General features: G+C 41.1%; 1 protein-coding gene across 1 annotated transcript; it reads right to left on the bottom strand.

The window, feature by feature from the left end:
• Positions 1-215: 215 nt before the first annotated feature.
• LOC117314462 (heterogeneous nuclear ribonucleoprotein M-like) lies at positions 216-2589 on the bottom strand. Its single transcript, XM_033867457.2, has 2 exons — positions 2095-2589; positions 216-1977 (listed from the first exon to the last, which is right to left on the bottom strand). The coding sequence occupies exons 1-2, from the start codon at positions 2569-2571 to the stop codon at positions 433-435; spliced, it is 2022 nt and encodes a 673-aa protein (XP_033723348.1). The 5' UTR covers positions 2572-2589; the 3' UTR covers positions 216-432.
• Positions 2590-19917: the final 17328 nt, after the last annotated feature.

The raw sequence follows: 19917 nt of genomic DNA, 5'->3' as shown, positions 1-19917 counted from the left end.
AGCCCAGGCCCCTTCCGTTTTTCTGCTCTGCTTTTTTGTGGCTTCTGTGGCCAAGTTACACTTCTAGACCAAGATGGTTAGTAGACCTCTAGCTATTATGTCCATAGTCCCCTGCAGGAAAGAGGAAGGAGTGAAGAAAAACTCACCCCTCCTTTTTTTTTTTTTTTTTTTTTTTTCAGGAACTGGTATTTATTATCAAAGTCATATTCGATGTCAACAAGATGCCACAACTACAAAAAAAATTGCGCACATTGCAATCTCAATGCAAACAGTCAAATGGAATCCCAGTCATTAAAAAAGTAATTCAAATTACCCCAAAAAGCAACTGAATTTTTTAAACATCTTTATACATCCAGCCAACAAATTAAAATGGTTAACAAGAAAAAATACAAATTCAGAGGTCTGGTATCGATGTTTAAAAAAGGCAACTGCTTAAGCATTTCTATCGATTCGAACATCAATCTCTCGGCCACTCAGCTTCATCCCATTCATCATCCGGCAGGCTCTCTCAGCCACCTCTGGCGACTCAAACTTAACCACACCGCACCCCTTGGACTTCCCATTCTCCATCTTGATGTCGGCATACAGCACGTGGCCACATTCGTTGAACTTGTCTTTTAGCATCTTCCATGTAAAATCAAATGGGAGATTTCTCACAAATATCTGGCAGGCCTTCCTGGCCACCCCAGGAGCATGGCCTCCGGCTCCACCAAAGGAACCTGCGAAGCTTCCTCCAAAGTTGCCACGCTCCATCTCGATGGCACGGTCAAAGCTGGCACCGCCACCACCACCCATGGCCAGGCCCATGCGCTCAATGCCAGCGCCCAGGGCCGGGCCCATGGCGGGACCCATGCGCTCCAGGCTGTTGGCGCCCATGCGCTCCAGGCCCATGCGCTCGAGACTGTTGGCGCCCATACGCTCCAGGCCCATGCGCTCCAGGTTGTTGGCGCCCATGCGCTCCAGGCCGGTGGCCATGCGATCCATCACAGGGCCCATGCGCTCCAGGCCTGCCCCCATGCCTGCGGGCACCATGCGCTCCATGCTCAGGCCCATGCGCTCGATGGCAGGGCCCATTCGCTCCACGCCAGAGCCCATGCGCTCGATGGTCTGGCCCACACGGTCAATGGGTGCGGCCATACGCTCCAGGCCAAAGCCCATGCCGGCACCCATGCGCTCCACACCAGAGCCGATGCGCTCCATGGTCTGGCCCATGCGCTCGATGCTGGAGGCCATGTGGTCGAGGCCCAGTGGGCCCATGCGCTCGATGCCGGAGCCCATGCGCTCGACTGAGCCCATGCGGTCCATGACCAGGCCCATGCGCTCAATCTCAGAGCCCACACGATCCATGCCGTGGCCCAGGCCTGCACCCATGCGCTCCATGCCGGCACCCCCAATGCGGTCAATGCCGGGGCCCATCCTCTCAATTCCAGGGACACTGCCTCCGCCTCCACCGTTTATTCTGCCCATGTTCATCCCAGATCCAAATCGACCCATGTTTTCCATACCACCACCAAAGGGTCCCTCCATGCCTCCCATTTTATTTATTCCAAATCCTATGCCTTCCATTCCCATTCCTGCGGGTCCTATGTTGCCCATTCCAATGCCTTTATTCAAATGATTGGCGTCAATAGGCTGCCCTCCTGGTCCTAACCCCATGCCAATACCACCAAGTCCATGGGGAAGTTGTTGTGGACGCTCAGGAGGGAAAAAATCTCCCTTTGGTAAGGCCCTCTCATCCATTTTCACGTGCATTGGTCTGTCAAATAGCAGTTGGCCATTAAACATAGATATAGCTTGCACAGCTTCAATGGACTGTTCAAAAGTAACAGTGCCTATTCCACGACTTTTTCCATCTTTATCCTCAAGAATGTCTGCTCGGACCACCACACCAGCCATACTAAAAACTTCCTTCAGTTTCTTCCAGCCAACTTTATAATCCAGATTTGCTACAAATACTGTGCTTCCAAGTCTTCCAGCCTGTAATGCATGGATAATCTCATTTGGGATGTTAGGATTATTTAGGATACTGGGTGGGATATTAATCATTCCTGGGCCACCTGGTCCCATACCCATCCCACCAGTCGTAGCCATCACCTTTTGCATTGCTCTCCTGGCATGTTCACCATCAGGATCTTCTTTGACTTTCAGTGGTCTTCCACTCAGACTATGCTTGTTTAGAACTTCAGCAGCTTTTTTCATGCTCTCTTCCATCTTGAATTCAACAACGGCACATCCCCTTGACTTTCCTTCAGCGTCCATTAAGAGCTCCACGTATGTTACCTCACCAACTTTTTCTTTAACCAGGTCTTTAAGTGACTGCCATTTCACATCAAAAGGTATGTTTGTAATGAAGGCTCTGTATCTTTTAGTTGGATTGGCATACGGCTCAAAGCGATTGCCTCCTCTTTTTATGTTTTTCTCCTTCCTCTTCTCATTCTGAGCTGGTCGTTCTCCTTCACCTTTCGGGCCCGGAGCTCCGTTGCCACTCGGCACGCCGGGCGCGCCGCTCTCCTCCTCCATTTTGGGCTCCGTCGCCGCCACCTCGGCTGCCGCTTCGACCCCTGCCGCCATTTTCTCCGCGTCTGGGCTTTGTGTCTCACCCCTCCTTTTAAGGATGCTTCCTGGAAGTTGCAAGCACAGCTTACAACACCAAACTTATGTTACATGCCAATTGCCAGAGCGTTGTCACGTGGCTACATGCAGCTATTGGTGTGAAATGCTGTCATTATTTTGGGTGGCCATGTACCAAACCAAAATCAGCTACCTATAACGATATGAGGGGAAATGAATACTGGGCGTCAACTCGAGACTTTATTCTTTGACACAATGCCCCAATCCGAACATATCTCCTCATAAATCTGATTTTCCTCCATCGTCCCCACCAACCACCAGTTCCTGAGGCTAGAAATTTGAGAGTCATTGTAAACTCTTTCTTCTTTCACTTCTCACATCCAATTCATCAAGTCTAGCTGACTGAGCTCCTACATACATATCTTAATCACCCTGTTGTTACTACTTGATTTTAGACCCTTGGGATTTCTTATCAGGAGTATAATCACAGTCACTTTGTGTGTGTGTGTGTGTGTTTGATTCATTGACAGTTTATTTATACAAATCAACCATTTATCCAATTTCCTTTTAAATGAAACGGGGAGTCGCTGTGCAGACCCGAAGTAATGCTTAGATAATGTCATACAGGTGATTCCTGCTCCCCTTCTCTGGATTATGACTATTAAGAAGAGCTCAAGGGCTTCCCTGGTGGCGCAGTGGTTGGGAGTCCGCCTGCCGATGCAGGGGACACGGGTTCGTGCCCTGGTCCGGGAAGATCCCACATGCCGCGGAGCGGCTGGGCCCGTGAGCCATGGCCGCTGAGCCTGCGCGTCCGGAGCCTGTGCTCCGCAACGGGAGAGGCCACAGCTGTGAGAAGCCCGTGTACCGCAAAAAAAAAGAGAAGAGCTCAAGTTAGTAAAGAGAGGAGAAATGCAAGAAATTTACCTTCATTTTTCCTACATTTTGACACAAAAACCTTATACGTTGCTACAAGATAAAGGACTTTGGTTCTGTTACATTTATAGTCACATCCAGTTCCAAACAAAAGAAGTTGTTTGGGGGCACAAACTAGTGTTTAAGAAGGAGATACTGAGCGTCTAACAAGTTCGAGGCAGTTTCTAGCCACAAATCACAGTCTCTCAAGTGGTCCTTTTTCATATAGCCTTGGAGCCCTCCAAGAAGTCTTTCACACATGCCAGTGTGATTTACCTAAAATGCAAACCTGACCATGTCATGTCTTCTGCTCAACATTCTTCAAGAGGTTTACAGATTTCTCTACAAATCTTGACTCTGCTAACTCCCTATTCCTCCTTTATCATCAGCCTTTCCACTGGAACATCTGGAATTCCCATTCCATTCTCAACAAACTCCCCCAAAACCTTAGCCTCTTCAGTGAGCAATCCCAGCACCTCCTGGCTTGACCCTGAAGACACCACAGAGATGGTTGATACCTCCCAGAGTTGGTGGGTGGGGATGTGTCCTCCTAACTCCTCAGCACTGTTTCCAGACGAACAATCCTTCCTTCTGAAAAACACCTTCATCATTTGAGGCTCATACTCAACTCCCCATAACTGTCGTCTGTTTACTTCATGGTCACTCCACCCCATTCAGTAGGGGCTTGTACAGGGCCATCAGTGCTTTTATCCACCCCAATATCTTCTGGGTGTCTTAAGCATCCATGTTGGGTGACAAATGCGCAATTATCTCAGTTATCTTCTTCTCTTCAAAATCATTTTCTTTTACTTAATCTCAGCTACTCAGTCTCTTGAAGGTCTTGGACTTGTATCAAACTGCCACTACTTTGAAATCACTGTCTTTTTTTGTTTTTTGATTAGTTAATTAATTAATTTATATTTGGCCGCGTTGGGTCCTCGTTGCTGCGCGTGGGCTTTCTCTAGTTGCGGCGAGTGGGGGCTACTCTTCGTTGCAGTGCGAGGGCTTCTCATTGCAGTGGCTTCTCTTACTGCAGAGCACGGGCTCTAGGCTCATGGGCTTCAGTAGTTGTAGCACACGGGCTCAATAGTTGTGGCTTGCGGGTTCTAGAGCGCAGGCTCAGTAGTTGTGGCGCATGGGCTTAGTTGCTCCGCGGCATGTGGGATCTTCCCAGACCAGGGCTCGAACCGTGTCCGCTGCATTGGCAGGTGGACTCCTAACCACCGCGCCACCAGGGAAGTCCTGTAATCACTGATTTAGACAGACCAATCTTCTTGGGTTTCCAGCTCACCTACTCAAGTACCCCCACTGCAGCTCTTTCAGCTTCGTCATGACACTCAATGTGATGAAGCTTCTATGATCTTCCTATCCATCACCTCCTGCTTATCTTCACTCCTTTCCTATCCACCTTGGATTTCATGTCTTGGTAACATACCCAGTTTAATGAACCACCTGAACTCCAAGGAGTACAAAGCTAGTTTTTATTTTCATTTTTATTTAGGCACTGCCTTCAGTTACGCTCTGTTGGATAATCTTTTTCTGTCCCTTCGAATACCTCAGACAGAGCCCATTGCGTTTAGGTTATTTCAAGTGTGAATACTCCAGTCCAATCCAGTGCAATTTAATCCACTTGAAAATGTTAATCTCAAATCTAATTTAGTATTCCTTTTCCCTTCTACCTTAAAGTCAAAATTTAGGACTTGGACTGTAGAGATGGTATGTCAGCTCTTTCCTCCAGCTTCTTCAGAATTCAGCTAGGGGATGAGGGCTAGAGAAAAAGGAGGTTAAGGTTTTCTCCACTTAATGTGTGCTACTAGAATCCTCTCCTGAATGTCAATGCTCACTGCGTGATGTGTACCCAAGTACTACTCCTCTTGTTGGGTACATATGTGTGTTCTTCAGAGGAGCCTTCAGGGGCCCCGTCCACTACCCAGTTATGTCCAGAATGACCTCTCCCAACCCCCAGTCAGCTTTTGTCCCCATGGAATACCTCACAGCTACTTGCTACTCAGGTCCTCTCCCCGAACCTAAAGTCCTGCTAGGGGGGATTCCAGTAAGATGGCCCAAGTCTGGTGACTTTCTAAGCGCCCATTTGACCACAGGAGACTGAAGCATCCTTGTCAAGCCAAATGAAAAATGAAAGTCTGCTCCCACAAATGCGACCTCTCTTTGCCTTGCTGCCTCGCATTCATTCTTCCCCATTCAAGCACGTAGGCATGTAAGTTAGGTCAGCAAGTCTACTGTGTAATACATACCCATGCATGGAATAATATGCTCTTCTTGAAGACACCATTCAATCTCTGTAAATGGTTTTCCTTAGAGCTTCTCTCATGTGGCTCACTGGGTGAAGGTTTGAAGCACTCTTTTTTTTTTTTTTTAACATCTTTATTGGAGTATAATTGCTTTACAATGGTGTGTTAGTTTCTGCTTTATAACAAAGTGAATCAGCTATACATATACATATATCCCCATATCTCCTCCCTCTTGCGTCTCCCTCCCACCGTCCCTATCCCACTCCTCTAGGTGGTCACAAAGCACAGAGCTGATCTCCCTGTGAAGCACTCTTTCTATAATAGAAAGTAAAAACCACAACTCTCTGCCTTACACCAATGATCACCTGCTTCCAAGGATTCTTCTTGATTCTTTCTTTTGCAAATATAGGCTGCTTTGGTGTGATGGAGTCAGTTTGGATGGCAGAGCCAGTTCTACCAATTCTTGGAAGTTCTAATGGAATGTGCTTTATGGCTCTCTTTAGAATGTGCGTGGTACTTAATGGTTTTCTTTTATCTTTATGGCCATTTGTCAACTTCTGAGTCAAAAGGAAAAGCCCCATTTAATAGCTCAATTATCCAGATGAGCCAAACTCCCTTGCTCCTTTATTTTTCTGTCACACCTATGTATTAAAACCCTAACTCCAGATTATCCCAACTGTTTGTAATATCCATGACTATACCCAGGGTACTTCGCACAGTAGGAGAAAATCAACCATTGGGGCAGAGGGTTAAGTCTATAAATCCATTATGATCAACCTCAGCGATCAACACAGTAATTTGACTAACCATATTCTCAACTCTTTACAAAATTTTCCAAACTCCAAACCTATACCTCATCCTGATCATGAGATTTCTCGTTACTTCTCATAGAAGTTATTCCATATTGAAATAAGAAGCCAAACTGGAGACTCACCTTTCTATCACCAGCGCTACAAAACCACCTGCATCTGGACCCACCCTTTCCTCCTGTGTCAACAAAAGGAGCATCTCTACTCCTTGAATTCTGAACCCTTTTTTATTCCTTCCACAAATATTGGACTAAGCACCTACTCAGTGGTAGGTGCTGTTAGAAATGGTGCTAGGATTCTACAACGAACACAGAAGGACATAGACAAAGTCCTTTCCTTCATGGGGCTTACATTTTTGGAGTGAGAACAGACACTAATAAGTAAACAGGTAAAGCATATATAGTCAGAGGGTGTTAGGTACTATGAAGGAAGATATAGCAGGCCTAAAGGATAGACAGTGCTGGGTATGCGTTCTAGTTTAGGTAAGGTGGTAGGAAATGCCTGTTTGAACAGACACCTGAATGAAGGTTGACTGAAAGCATGAGCTGGAATCTGGCTGATAACTGTATAATCGAATGCTTTTGTAATTATGTAGATTACCAGCCATATCCCTAGAGCGGTAGTTCTTGACTTTTGCCTACACACCTGGGGAACTTAAAAAAAAATCCTCATGTCTGAACCCCACCCTCATAAATTCTGGTTAATTGGGTAAGGGTGAGGTCTGATGATAAGGATTTTTAAAAGTTCCCAGTTAATTAAAGAGTACAGCTAAGGAGTCAAGCTGTGACCTAGAGATTCTGATTCAGCATGTTGGAGACGGAGGTTCAAGAATCTGTATAATTTAAATAGATTCTTCAGGTGAGTCACATGATCAGCAAGGATGGGAAATTTTACACCCTCTCTCTTTGGCTTTGGATATTGTCTTTATGCGCAAACTGTATTTTAGTCTTTTCTTCTGATCCTTGAGGCATGTATCTCCACCTGCCTTGGTGTGTCTCTAGTTGGATGTTTTAGAGGCATTTCGAACTTACTATGAACAAAGTGAAATCCCTCACCCTGCTTTCCACACCAGCTTCTTTCTACAAGTTTCTTGCCTTGGTGAGTGGTTCCACCACCCTCTCAACTGCTTCATCCAGAACCCGGGAATTGACATGATTTCTCTTTCTCTCACCTCCTACGTCATATCTATCACTAAATCCTTTGGTTTCTGTTTTCTAAGCATCTTTCAATTGGTCACCTCCCTGTATCCCTACTGTCATTCTCTTCCTCTAGGCCCCAGCATCTCGTCTGGATTCCTCCAAAGTCTTCCATCTGATCTTTTCCCAACCACTCTTACCTCTGTCCAATCCATTTTTCTCACAGCTTAGCAGCCAAAATGATTGTGAAGAATGCAAATCTGGTCATATCATGGCATTTCCTAAATTTTTGGGTGGTATCAAATTCAGAAACCTCATCAAGACTCAGGTGTCATCAAGGATCTGGGCTCTTCCTACTTTTGCCATCATGATGCCTCACTTATCTCAATTGATTTTCCCCAACCGCCCTGGAATTCCTGCTCTACACCTCCTTAATCCTGAGCCTTCCTGGGTGCTGTTTCCTTTATCTGGAACATGCTCTCTTCATTTGGTCACATCCTGTTCATCCTTTAATTTGATGCTCAAATAGTCACTTCATTTGGGACACCCGTTTGTCACTTTCAAAGTTCAAGATCCCTGCAGCATGCATGAATACCACTTATGTTCCCTTTGATAACTTCTATCATACCAGCAACTTCTTACCCAATTTGCCTTCCCCACTGGATAGCAAGTTTATATAAGGGCAGGAATCATATTTCTTTTGTTTACTTTTATGTTTCCAGCAGCCACCAGAGTACTGGTGTTTAGGTGGTGTTTAATAAATATTTGTCATTCAGTGGAACAAACTCTCTTCCTTGATACACGAAATTTTATTTGAAACATCGAAATACTGTATGAAGATTGAATAATGCACATGTAATTGAACTTCTTCATGCCCACTTTGTTGCAGAGCAGGGGAGGATACCACTGTTTTTATTTTTTATTTTTAAATATTTATTTATTTATTTCCCTCCGTAAGAGCCACTAGTGACAGGAAGGCTTGTTTATTCTTTACTCTGGGCTATTATACAATTGTGCTTCTTTTCATGGTGCTGTTCTACCGTTGGAGGAGATCATCGAGAGAACATGACTGCCTGTTGACCCTCCAGCTAGATCTGGGCAGCTGGAAGCTTCTCACCCCTCTGCTCTAACTGTGGGTTATACGTTCCACCCACCGTTCTTACATTAGGAGCTGTTTTCAAGGATGCAGACTTGAGGGAGTAATGTGGTCTTGAACCATCTGGACTGAATATATGTCTGCACCCAGTTAAGGCCTCCATATAAACTCATGACTCTGGTAGGTGAATGTGGAGATCTTCTGGTCTTGGGGCTGCCCAAGACAAGCCCCCTAAGGTAAGTCCCCTTGCTTATTAAACCTGCTGCCTACCAATCCGGAGTGTTCTGCCTCTTTCTTTGGTCTCTCCTTGCCCTCTGTGTACAGGGGCTGGTGTCAGCTTTCACCCAGGAAGCTCCTGAGCTTTCGGACCTACACCTATACCTTTGAATTCAAGGCAACGTGAGCAATGAAGGGAAGATAATTGGCTAGATTATAGGAAACATTTCATGTTCTTTTTCAGGGTTCATAACTGGAAAATAAGATAAAGAGGTTGCCCCAAAATCCCATTGAATTATTAATGAAAAAAAGCCTAAGGTGTTCAAGAAATGACACAGAGAAGAAAGTATGCCTTATTCCATTAGAAAGAACTATTTTGCCCAAGCCATGCCCCCAAGAGTCAGCGTATGACTGGATGGTTAGACAATGGAATTTGTTATAAAATTAATTTGTTTGTTATAACAATTAATTTGTTATAAAATTAATTGTTGAGACAGGTCCTGGTGAGAAGTGTTGTCAATCACTGGAACTTTTTTTTTTTTTTGGTACGCGGGCGTCTCACTGTTGTGGCCTCTCCCATTGCGGAGCACAGGCTCTGGATGCGCAGGCTGAGTGGCCATGGCTCACGGGCCCAGCCGCTCCGCGGCATGTGGGATCTTCCCGGGCCGGGGCATGAACCTACGTCCCCTGCATCGGCAGGCGGACTCTCAACCACTGCGCCACCAGGGAAACCCCACTGGAGCTTTTGATTGTAGTTCAAGTTACCTGAAATGGGATAAGCCAAGTGTGTCGAAATGGGAAATACCTTTAATCAGAATATCTCCCACGGTTGCCAAATCAAAGCAGATGTGAGATATTTATCAGTTTAAATTTCTGCTTTTTAGATCCCTCAAAGCAAATGCCACTGGAATACATTGTTTAAGGTCAATTTATTCAAGTTGAACTATGCTAACCATTTACACATTTTTTTCTTCTATATATACCTTTTAACTTTAGATTTTCTTATAATAATATATATATATCTTTCTTGACCTCTCAGTTTCTTAGTTTCTCATTTAGCAATATTAATTTCAGAACAGAATGCAAAATGTAATTGATGCAAAGACATTAAGTTAGATATTAGGAGAACTTCTAATGAAGTTATAAAGTATTTTTCATAGATATTTTAAAGACATGAAATAAAACTCACATGTAAGTTATCTTGTGCCTGACATGGTGCTAAGTGCCTTTACTTAGCTATTCTTATAGGTATTATTATCTTCATTGTACAGATTAGAAAAAAATTTCAAAAAATTAAACTATTATTGAAGCTCATACAGTTAAAAGAGGTTTTCAGCCTGTGCCTTTCTCCTACACTCTGCTGTCCTTACTGTTTACCTGTGGTGATGAAGGCGTAATCCTGTGTATAAATCATGATGGCGTTAAGAGTGCGAACTTTGCTCTCAGATAAACCTGGGTTTGTACCCTGACTCAGGTGCTTTCTGTGTTATGAAGAATTTTCTTAACCTCTTTGATTCCAAAGTTCTGAATAGTTGGGCCTCATACCTACCTCTAGAGTTGTGGGAACATTCATGCCAATATTTGTAGTACTTTTGACCATATTAAAATATTAAGCTGGATACAAATCCCGTGAAGAGGCATTAGAAACGTCTCCAGTAGCTATTCCAGCTTATGCTAGGGTTTTTCCCGTTCACGTTCCATCTGAAGCTTTCTTACTTTCTCTTCAGTTTTCGTTACATCACTTTAAGTTCTAACATCTGTTTCTCCTTTTACATTTTGATAGCGGATCATCCTTAGCTTCATCCCTCTTATCAATAGAATCAGAGAAGATAATGATGTGATGCCGAGCGCTGGTCCCTGAATAGATGCTCCCTCTCCACTTTAGCCATCCAGTAGATCCAGTAAATTTGTCTTGACATGTGACTGGATTTCTCAGTGCTTCTTGGGGATTATGATGAAGACTTTGCACAAGGTTTTAGTAAGGATCTTATACCACAGGAATTTAACATTCCTTGTCTTGACTTAACCAGATGGAAGAATGTGGAGGAGGAAAGTGGAAAGGATGTATGAAACAGGAACATTCTGGGAGTGTGTAAACCTTTATCAGAATTTGTTAATGAGAATAGCTTCACAATTTTTGAAGGCATTAGTATTATATCTTTCTTAAATAACATTGTGTTCTTAGGTTGTGGAGTAGGGTTACATTTTTAACAACAAAATACCAAGAGAAAGCAGCCCATCTGGGGACTGGCAGTGCAGTAGGGGAAAAAGAAAGGCTCTGGAGCCAGGAAAACCTGGATGTAAGTCTCGACTTTGCCACTTACTAGCTGCTTTGGGAAAGTAATGCAACTTCTCTGAGCTTCACTTTTCTGATCTATAAAATGGGTATAATATCTCTTTTGCAATGTTGTATTAGAGGTAATTAGAGTTAATACATGTATAAACACTTGATAGATAGTAATTGATTTTTAATTTAGTGGAAATTTCTAAATGAGTAGAATTGGGTTTTTTTCTATATTTGATATAGGGATTATTTCCATGTTGATGTTCTGTGATTCATTATAATGAGTAGGATACGAGCAAGCTGTTATGAGAGAGAAAGTGCCAGAGAAAAAATGTAGCTGTCCTCAAAAACATTCTACGTCTAAGTTATGGCCGATTGGAAATTCCTCCTCAGTCCTCAAGTTAATTGGCTGTTTAGCAGGATTATATTTGTCATGGCATATTTTTTAACAGAGATCTACCTAGAATTTAGAGGACTCTTAGTGAAGCTATTAACCAGCTTTAGAATTGATGTAAGGATCAGATGCTGTCATGTTAGTAAAATGTGTTCAAGAAATGATAGGTATTGTTACTAGTGGGAATAGCTTACGAGACCTATGAATCGGGTAATGGCACCAAGATGTGAATTACATGTACTCTCCAAACTGGATGCAATCCAATTTTTACTATGACTTTATCTTGGGTATTTTGAGAGCGTCCTCAAATTGGGCTAGCCAATAAGATAATTACTGACTGAATTATTCCTTGGATTTCTAGCATATCCATTCTGCAAATATTCTGACCTGCAGGTGAATAAAAAATATATATCTAGAAAATCACTTCAACAAATTTAGAGCTCAATAATCTATTTATGAACAAAATGAAAGAGTCTGGGCCATTTCCTCAACTACTCTACCCTTTCAGAATTGAATAAAAATAATAGCACATGTCAACCAGGAGTCAAAACACCCTTTGATATACTGTGGTATGTGGTTTGGTAAGGGGAGGTGGGGACTCCGCTGTCTTGGGACGCAAGAACCTCAAATGGATTTTGTTTGGGGTTTTGATTTTGTAGGCAGGCAGCCATAACCACTCAGTACTTTCCATGTGAAATCCAAAGACCCTTCCTGGAACTTGTGGGTAGGGAGAAACGTCCTAAAAAAATCTGCCTCAAATTCTCATTAGATCTTTGGTCACTAATGCACTGAAAGTGGACATTCATATGCTGAGTCTTCAGTGAAATCCTATTAAAGAGATTATTAAAATCGAATGTGATACTATGAGAAGAGTCGTAGAAGATAAGGGAAAAACTGAGCCATGTTGGCAGGGTATGTGAGGGGTGTGGAGGATTTCCTAGGAGGGCGTCTTCTTGGAGACGCTTATGGCTGAGCTAAGTCAACAATGAGAAGAAGACTTCCCTTTTATCATTATCAAGGATGGTGCTAATCTGAATCTCTTTGGTAAAAATGTTGCCTCATTATTGCTACAACATACTTGAAAACAAATATAGAAAGATTATATTCTACAAAGACTAAGCTGGTTTTTATTGTTGAAAAAGAGTAGACCCTTGTTTTATTTCTGATTTTTAGGGGGTAGTCAACATTTAAGTTGATTCATTAACATTATTAATAATAGCAGACATTTGTTAAGCTCTTTATCATGTGTCACCAAGATGACAAACATACAATATGCATTAAATGGGTTAATACATGGAAAGCACTTAGATCAGTTCCTGGCACATAGTAAATGCTCAAAAGGATTTTTAGCAATTATTATTGATCACAAATCTACTGTTATATACAATCTATTATAAAATGAATATGGGGCCAGAAGTTTGAAGAGATTTAGTAATTTACTCAAGGTCACAGACCTAGTAAATAACAAATTTGTTATTGGAATTCAGGAAACTCTAACTCAGAGCACAAGCTCTGAATTATTATAATACTCAGTTTATTAAAATTATTCTCCAACCATCTTTAAGCTTCATATCAAGTAATAGTAAGGAGAACATGAATTAATCCACATGGCTTTAGTCAAGACTATTGTTAGTCAGTTTTTTTTAAGGTCTATAAGTGTTGTACATTGTAATGAACAAGAATTTATTCATTAGTGAGATTCAAAATCTCTGAAGATAAAGCAGATAAGCATTTACAGGGGCTATAGATGTACCAGGAGTCTGATAATACTGGTAAAAGAAAGTCTCACTAAGCATAAGAAATGAATTTGTGTCGGTTTAAGGAATCATCTGGTGGGGGAGGAGACAGGTCAACTTGGGAGTCAATAAAGGCAAGTGGCAGCCCCCGGGAAACCTAAGAAGCAAACCTGGTAGTCCTTAAATTATATTGGGGATTTATATAGATTTTGTGTTCTACCGTTAGATCTGCATAAAGCAATGTGCCAATCAGCTACATTTACAAACTCCAGCAAAATAGAAGCCCTTGGTTTTGATTTGCTTATTTATTTGCTCTCTCCTCTTTCTACCAATTGTTTTTGTTTTCCTCTATTCTCTATAAGGACAGTTCAACATCCACAAATCAATCAACATGATACACCAAATTAATAAAATGAAGGATTAAAATCATATTATAACCTCAATAGATGCAGAAAAAGCATTTGACAAAATTCAACATCCACTTATGATAAAAATTCTCAGTGAAGTGGGTATAGAGGGGACATACCTCAACATAATAAAGACCATCAGTGACAAACCCATAGCTTACGTCATACTCAATGGTGAAAAGACTAAAGCATTTCCTCTGAAATCAGGAGCAAGACAAGGATGCTCACTCTCACCACTTTTATTCAACATAATATTGAAAGTCCTAGCTGAACAATCTGACAATAAAAAGAGATAAAAACATACAAATTGAAAAGGAAGAAGTAAAACTGTCACTGTTTGCAGGTGACATAATATTATATATAGAAAACCCTAAACACTTCTCCAAAAAACTATTAGAATAAATGAATTCAGTAAAGTTGTAGGATACTTAGTTAATAAAAGCAGCCTGTTGCATTTCTACACACTAATAATGAACTATCAGAAAGAGAAATTAAGAAAACAATCCCATTTACATTTACCTGAAAAAGGTTAAAATGCCTAGAAATAAATTTAACCAAGGAGGTGAGAGACTACTCTGAAAACTATGACACTGATGAAAGAAATTGAAGATAGCACAAAGAAATGGAAAGAAATATAGTGCTCATGGATTGTAATAATTAATATTGTTACAATGTCCATACTACTCAAAGCAATCTACTTATTTAATGCAATCACTATCAAAATATCAATGGCATTATTTATAGAACCAGAACAAACAATTTAAAAATTTGTATGGAAACACATAAGACTCTGAATAGTCAAAATGTTCTTAAGAAAGAAGAACAAAGCTGGAGATACATGTTCCCTGGTTTCAAACTATACTACAAACGGTACTAATCAAAACTGTATGGTACTGGCACAAAAACAGACACATAGATCATTGGAACAGAATAGAGAGCCTAGAAATAAACCCATGCTTATCTGGTCAATTAATTTATGATAAAGGAGGCAAAAATATAGAGTGGGGAAAAGATAGTCTCTTCAATAAATGGTGTTGGGGAAACCAGACAACTACATGCAAAGAATGAAACTGGACCACTTTCTTACACCATATACAAAAAATAAACTCAAAATTGTTTAAAGACTTAAATGTATGGTCTGATAACAGAAAACTCATAGAAGAAAACATAAGCCATAAACTCTTTGACATCAGTCTCAGCAATATTTTTTGGATCTGTCTCCTCAGGCAAAGGCAACAAAATCTAAAACAAATGGGATTACCTCAAACCAAAAAGCTTTTGCACAACAAAAGAAACCATCAACAAACCAGAATGGAAACCTACTGAATGGGAGAAAATATTTGCAAATGATATATCTGATAAGGGGTTAATATTCAAACTATATACAGACTTCACACATCTCAATATTGAAAAAATCTTATTAAAAAATGAGCAGAGGACCTGAAAAGACATTTCTCAAAAGCAGGCATATAGATGGCCAACAGACACATGAAACAATGCTCTTCATCATGAATCGTCAGGGGAATGCATGTCAAAACCACAACGATATATCACCTCATCTCTGTCAGAATGGCTATTATTAAAAAGGCAAAAATTTACAAGCATTGGCAAGGATGTGGAGAAATGGGACCCTCTGTGCACTGACGGTGGGAATATAAATTTGTACAGCCACTATAGAAAATGTTATGGACTTTCCTCAAAAAATTTAAAAAAACTTCCATATGATCCAACAATTCCACTTCTGGGTATTTATCCTAAGAAATGAAAACACTCATTTGAAAAGATATATGAACCTCTGTGTTCATTGCAGCATTACTTACAATAGCCAAGACATGGAATATGGAAACAACCTAAGTGTCCATCATTAGATGAACGGATAAAAAGATTACATATATCTTGTATATATATAATTATATATATTCCATATATATAATGGAATATTACTTAGCCATAAAAAAGAATGAAATCTTGCCATTTGCAACAACATGGATGGACCTACTGGGTATTATGCTAAGTGAAATAAATCAGACAGAGAAAGATAAATGCTGTATAATTTCACTTATATGTAAATCTAAAAATCAAAACAAATGAACAAACAAAACAAAACAGAAACAGAGTCATAGATATAGAGAACAAACTGGTGGTTGCCGGAGGGGAGGATGGTAGCCAGTTGGGTGAAATAGGTGAAGGGGATTTAGAGGTACAAACTTCCAGTTATGAAATAAATCATGGATGTAATGAACAACAAAGGGAATATAGTCAATAATATTATAATAACTCTGGTGTGGTGACAGAAGGTTACTGGACTTAACATGGTGATCAACTTGTAACATATATAAATGTTGAATTACTATGTTATACACCTGAAACTAATATAATATTGTATTCAGTTATATTCAAAAAAGAGATGCACAATTAAAAAAAATTAAAAATAAGAAAAAGGAGGTCCACCATCTGGGTCAGGTAAAGGCACAGAGACATCCCAGAATTCTAAAATGGGACAGTAAAAGTTGGGTTAGAACTGAGTAGAAGTCAGAAATTCAGGGAATTCGATGTTAAAGACATTTTTCTTTTGAAGATCTTATCAGTCTCCATGGTGTTTGGCTTGCTCCTTTCTTGTCTGACTTTGATCATTGCTTATAATCAAGTCCATTGTGTGTGTGTATGTGGTGGAGTGTGCAGTGGATAACACTTTAAGATATTTGTGGTCTATATTCCAGGGCAAATGAATTTTGGAAAAAGGTTTGATTAGGGGAAAGGGGAGGAACCTGTGAAGACACCAGATGTCATGTAAAGATATCTGGTGAATGGAATTTGAAAGGCTAGGAAAAGGAAGAACCAGAAGCCTGCCTCGTTAAGATCACAGCTCAACCTAGAGCTCTCCTTTGCTTGTCACAGTTTGTAGACATGAATTCTACAGTTAAAGGTCCCACACCATACGGGTCAGACTGGCCAAGAAGGTCTTTGTCCCACTTTTATGTGGACTCTTGGGGCCAATATCTGTACCAGATATATGTGTGTGTGACAAGCCCAGTCTAGACCAAATCATGGAAAGCCAGGGGGAAACTTCTTCTGTCTGGGATGTTGGGAATACTTCCAGGAGAAAATTGGGCTATCAAAATATAATCTAGATAACTTCATTATGAATGCTCTCCACCTGCGTGACCCAAGGGCTCTAGGTTAGTGATTCTCAATTATTGTGGGAAACATTTTCCCTGGGGAGGGGTAAGGATGATATCAGAATCTGAAGGATGAGAGTATGTGTGTATCTGAAGATGCATGTTCACTATGCTTATTCGGTGAGTAACACAAATTGCAGAGAATGAAGTTCCATAGCCCTTTTTGTTGGTGGAAATACGTAGAAAATGAAATGAGAAAGCACTGTTAGTGACATGGAATAGAAAGTGTTGATAGCGTTGTAGACCAGTGGGATATATGGGAACAAGGGACATTTTTCTTTGATGAGATGCAAGGGCACTTTCCGTTTTTGGAGCAGTGGAGCTAGGGCTGCATTTGACTCAGTGACTGTGAGTGTTGAGGGAGTGTTAGTTCACCAATTGCAATGTTTTATCTTGATCAGATGTTCAGACCTCTCTCCGGCTTTTTCCATGGAGCCTCTCACGAGAAACAGCATTGAAAATTCTCCTGTGGTCTACGTAGACTCTCCTAGGGAGGCTCATACTGCATTCCAGACAGCTCGTGGCCTGGTAACATGAGTTTTCTGATGCTGGATGATTGGTTGACCAGAAAACAAGAGTCTTGTAGTTTTTAGGAGTATTTGAGGTCATAGGCTTTTTTTATATGTAAGATTACACAAGGATGAAATGTCAATTAAGTATTAAGCAGACTCTTTCAAATGGGAATGATTCATATCTCTAGTGGTATGAATGATACCTTGAAAAATAGAATCATCAATTCACAAATACGGCCTAAATAAAGTGTGCCGGTTATTGGTTATTTTCCTCACCCTCTAGTCCTAACCTCTAAATCTATCCTGCACCCTTGGCCGTGAAAGCTGACTCCTTGGGAAGAAATCACTTGGGATCTTCTCCTGTCTGACTTTGGGTGGGGCTCGGGCAACAGGAAGCCCCAGCAGGAGGCGAGAGGGAGAAGGGGACAAGTCTTTGCTGTCCCATCTCTGTCAGTAGCCGTGTCCCACCACACTCTGCCTGTCGCTGGGTGTCTTTTTCTCCTCACCCTCAGCTTCCACTGAACTCTGACAACAACAGCATAGATGTTTCTACCTGCATGCCTCCAGCATTGGGAATGGTAATGTCTTCCCATTAGCAAGTTCCCATTGCTAGTTTCTGAATGCTTTACCGTTCTTAGTTTATGTTCTGAACTTGCTCACACCTATGTAAATCATCTTTTTACTAAAGCCTTATAGCGTCTGCACCCTTTGGGAGAAATTTCTTTCCTTCTGTAACTCTGACTGATACACAAGGGGTCAAGGCTTCAGAGAAGAACGCTGGATTGGAATTAGAAGTAGACTGGCCACTAATTGGTTCAGGGATCTCTGGAGAAAATGCTCTAGCTTTTCTGAACCTCTGTTTCACCTCATGTAGAAAGGGCAAGACATTATCCTCTGACTCCAAACCATACATGGCGTACGTGATTGAAAGAGAAAGTAGCAGTTTGGATTGGATGACAAGCCTTGTCATTTTTAGATAGTGGAAGCAGATACAAGTTCAAACAGGGTGAACTGGAAACTATCTCAGGCACTGTAAAGAAATGTTTATCTTTGTAAGAGAAAAATACTAAGAAAATTCTCAAGCCACACATAGTCTCAGGCTGGATTTCCTCTAGATAAGGAAAACTGATGCAAGGGCACAGGAAGCTGGGCAGAAGTGGATTATAAAGACTTCCTGTGGGAGAAGGCAGCTGTTTCCTTGATTCCCAAATGCTGTAGTTAAGGAGGATTAAGTTAGTGCGGAGATATGGGTGGGTTGCCGTCATTGCCTAACAGCACGTGTGCGGAGCTGCAGCCTGCAGATGTGGGCATCTAGTTTTAGATCCTTCTAGGTGCCCTTCTAGGGCCAGTGTCTTCATTCATTCAGTTCCTATACTTTGTCAGGTTCTGCTTGCCACTCCCAATGAGTTTTTTTTTAACATACTTTTCCATTCCCAGGTCTTAGAAAATACAAAATTGGAGGGTTTAAATTTATATTTTATTGAAAAACCACATAAATTTTAAATAAAACCAGAGTTATTCATTCAGCTTACAGAGTTCCTCTCTCCTGGAGGGTCCTAATGTGCTGTTGAACTGTAGCAGAAGGTGAGCTACTGAAATGTTGAATGTGGGGATGAGTAAGAGATTACGGAGGAAAAGTAAGCAGAGGAAAACAAATGATGAAATTGATGGAGAGAAGAAATATATTTGTAAAGAGACAGAGAGCGAGAGGGACCGAGAGCTAAATTTTACTCAACAAATGAGCAGATGAAGAGGAATGGCTTCATCATGTTCGCTCCTTGACTAAATGTAGGAGAAAAGAAAATGACCTCAGTGATATTCTGAGGAGTTTTCATTGAATATTTAATTTGGAAGTAATTTTTCCAGAAGAAATGCTGAAGGTGATGACTCACAAAAATACTATATTCGTATGATATTGGAATGAATGATTTTTTGAAAAGGCTCAAGGATAGCTGTCTAACGTAATTTAATACATTTTGAAAATAAGAACAAATGGAATAACAACCACCACTTGATTTTGCTCATTGTTTTTCACTCATCATAAGAAAGGAAAGGTCCATTGAAATGAGCATAGACATTCTTATTAAAAGCGAGAGCAATCATTTAATTGATGTCTGTGATGGGAATAGCTTTTCTAGGTGTAAGAATCAGCTTCCGAAGCCAAGGAACACTCCCTACTACATTAATGCTATATGGATACCTTTTGGAAGTTCTTCCAGCTTTTATCAGTTTTGTTTGATTTTATTTGGGGTATTTTTTTACCCAGCCAGCATCATTTGCACATGAAGGTTCCAAGGAATCCTTATTCCAAGAGCAGCTTGAATCAATTCAGCTTTGGCGCATCAGAGCAAGACCTAAATGTCTCATTCTATTAGTATGTCATCTTTTTGGCATGTACACTGTTGTTATTCAC

The sequence above is a fragment of the Tursiops truncatus genome, chromosome 12 (genome assembly GCF_011762595.2).
Source record: "Tursiops truncatus isolate mTurTru1 chromosome 12, mTurTru1.mat.Y, whole genome shotgun sequence".
NCBI lineage: Eukaryota > Metazoa > Chordata > Mammalia > Artiodactyla > Delphinidae > Tursiops > Tursiops truncatus.
This window is presented reverse-complemented; position numbering and strand designations above follow the sequence as displayed.